General features: G+C 54.2%; 1 protein-coding gene across 1 annotated transcript in view; it reads right to left on the reverse strand.

Moving 5' to 3' along the window:
- The window catches only part of LOC109922418 (tolloid-like protein 2), a 139,251-nt gene that overhangs the window by 20,624 nt on the left and 116,574 nt on the right, over positions 1 to 2,053 (reverse strand). Inside the window, exon 14 of the mRNA XM_048616278.1 lies at positions 661 to 786. Within this exon, the coding sequence (XP_048472235.1) occupies positions 661 to 786 (126 nt within the window). The remainder of the gene's footprint in view (positions 1 to 660; positions 787 to 2,053) is intronic.

The following is a 2,053-nucleotide window of genomic DNA, read 5'->3' on the forward strand; positions in this document are numbered from 1 at the left end:
AGGACATGCGGGATGGGGAAGGACATGCGGGATGGGGAAGGACATGCAGGACGGGGAGGGGAAGAGAGTGAGGGGGTGAGTGAGTGGGGAGAGTGAGGGAGAGGAAGAGAGGGAGGAGAAGGGGGAATGAGGGAGTAGGAGTGAGAGACATGGAGGGAGAGTGCAGGAGGGGGAGGGACAGTGCAGGAGGGAGATGAAGAGAAGAGTGCGGGAAAGGGAGGGAGAGTGCGGGAGGGGGAGGGAGTGTGTGGGAAGGGGAGGGAGTATGCAGGAGGGGAGGGGGAGAGGGACGGAGACAGAGAGAGTGAGGGAGGGGTGGAGTGAAGGGGGACAGAGTGTGGGGGTCAGCATGGAGGGTCAGAGAAGGCGGGTCAGATTTGTGGTAGGGGAGAGTGTGAGGGGAGAGAGTGAGGGCAGCAGTGGGTGTTCATAGAGGTGGGTTCAGATTGGGGGGGACGACTGTGAGGGTGAGATTGGAGGGGGCAGAGTGAGGGAGTGGCAAAGTGAGGGGGGCAGAGTGAGGGGGCAGGGAAATGGAGGCAGAGAGAGGGGGCGGGGGCGGCAGAGCGAGGCGGGGCCAGAGTGAGGGATGGACAATGGTGGTGGTGGTGGTGCGTGGGGTCTTCACACTGCGATGGGACAGCGGGCTCTCAGAGTTACCTTCACACGTCCTTTGGTCTGCAGTCAGCTCGAAGCCTGGCTCACACGCACAACGATAGCTGCCCAGAGTGTTCAAACATCGCTGCTGACACCCCCCACGGTCCTGCTGAGCACACTCATCCATCTCTACAACAACAAAATCCAAACAACAGGAATCATCACCCTTGGACAGCAAAGGAGGGGAAGGAGAGGGATAGAGGTAGGGATGGTGAGGGAGAGAGAGGGGTCGGGGGGAGGGAGAGTGGGAGAGAGAGGAGCGACAGAGAGAGAGGTGGAACAGAAGAAGGAAGGAGGGATAAGAAAAGGGAGAGTGAGGGGGGAAAAGAGGGTGTGGTTAGGAGACAGGGGCCAGAGTGAGATAGAGAGAGAGAAAGGAATGGCCAGAGAGAGGGAGAGGAGTGGGACAGAGAGAGAGAGTGGCTGGCAGAAAATGGAGGGGGGAGAAGGAGGAGATGGAAGAGGGGAGAGGAGGCAGGAAAGAGGAGGGACAGGAAGATGGAGAGACATGAAGAGGGAGGGAAAGAAAAGGAAGGAGAGAAGAAAAGAAATGATGGGAGTTCAAAAGTGAGGAACAACAGAAACATATTGCCCACAGCTTCATAGAGAAGGGATTGTTTATAATCCTCCCCTTTCCCATGAGCCCATCCCGATTTCCATTGGCCACATTTCCATCAGGAATTGAATCGATGATGATGCCCAGTCCCTTCCAGACTCTTCCCCTCCTGCTCACCACCCCATCTAGATCTTGGAGCAGGAACAGACCATTCAGCCCATTGTGTATGCTCTGCCATTCACTGCAACAGAGATAGACTTAGGCTGATTCAAATCATTGTTCTGCCTATTCCCCAGGCACTTTGATTCCTTCACTAATTAAAAAAAAACCTATCCATCTCAGCCTTCTTAAAGTTCACATCATTGAATACTCTGTTGTCTGGATCCAGAGACTTCTGCACCAACAGCACCTCAGATTTTACACCGTCATCCTGCCCAAAGTCTGTAACATCCTCCAGCCCCTACACTCCTTCCTATCTCTGTAACATCCACCAGCCCCTATACTCCTTCCTTTCTCTGTAACATCCTCCAGCCCCTATACTCCTTCCTTTCTCTGTAACATCCTCCAGCCCCTATACTCCTTCCTACCTCTGTAACATCCTCCAGCCCCTATACTCCTTCTTATCTCTGTAACATCCTCCAGCCCCTATACTCCTCCCAATCTCTGTAACATCCTCCAGCCACTATACTCCTTCCTATCTCTGTAACATCCTCCAGCCCCTATACTCCTTCCTATCTTTGTAACATCCTCCAGCCACTATACTCCTCCCTATCTCTGTAACGTCCTCCAGCCCCTATACTCCTCCCTATCTCTGTGACATCCTCCAGCCCCTACAGTCCT

This window comes from Rhincodon typus, chromosome 34 (genome assembly GCF_021869965.1).
Source record: "Rhincodon typus isolate 14 chromosome 34, sRhiTyp1.1, whole genome shotgun sequence".
Lineage (NCBI taxonomy): Eukaryota > Metazoa > Chordata > Chondrichthyes > Orectolobiformes > Rhincodontidae > Rhincodon > Rhincodon typus.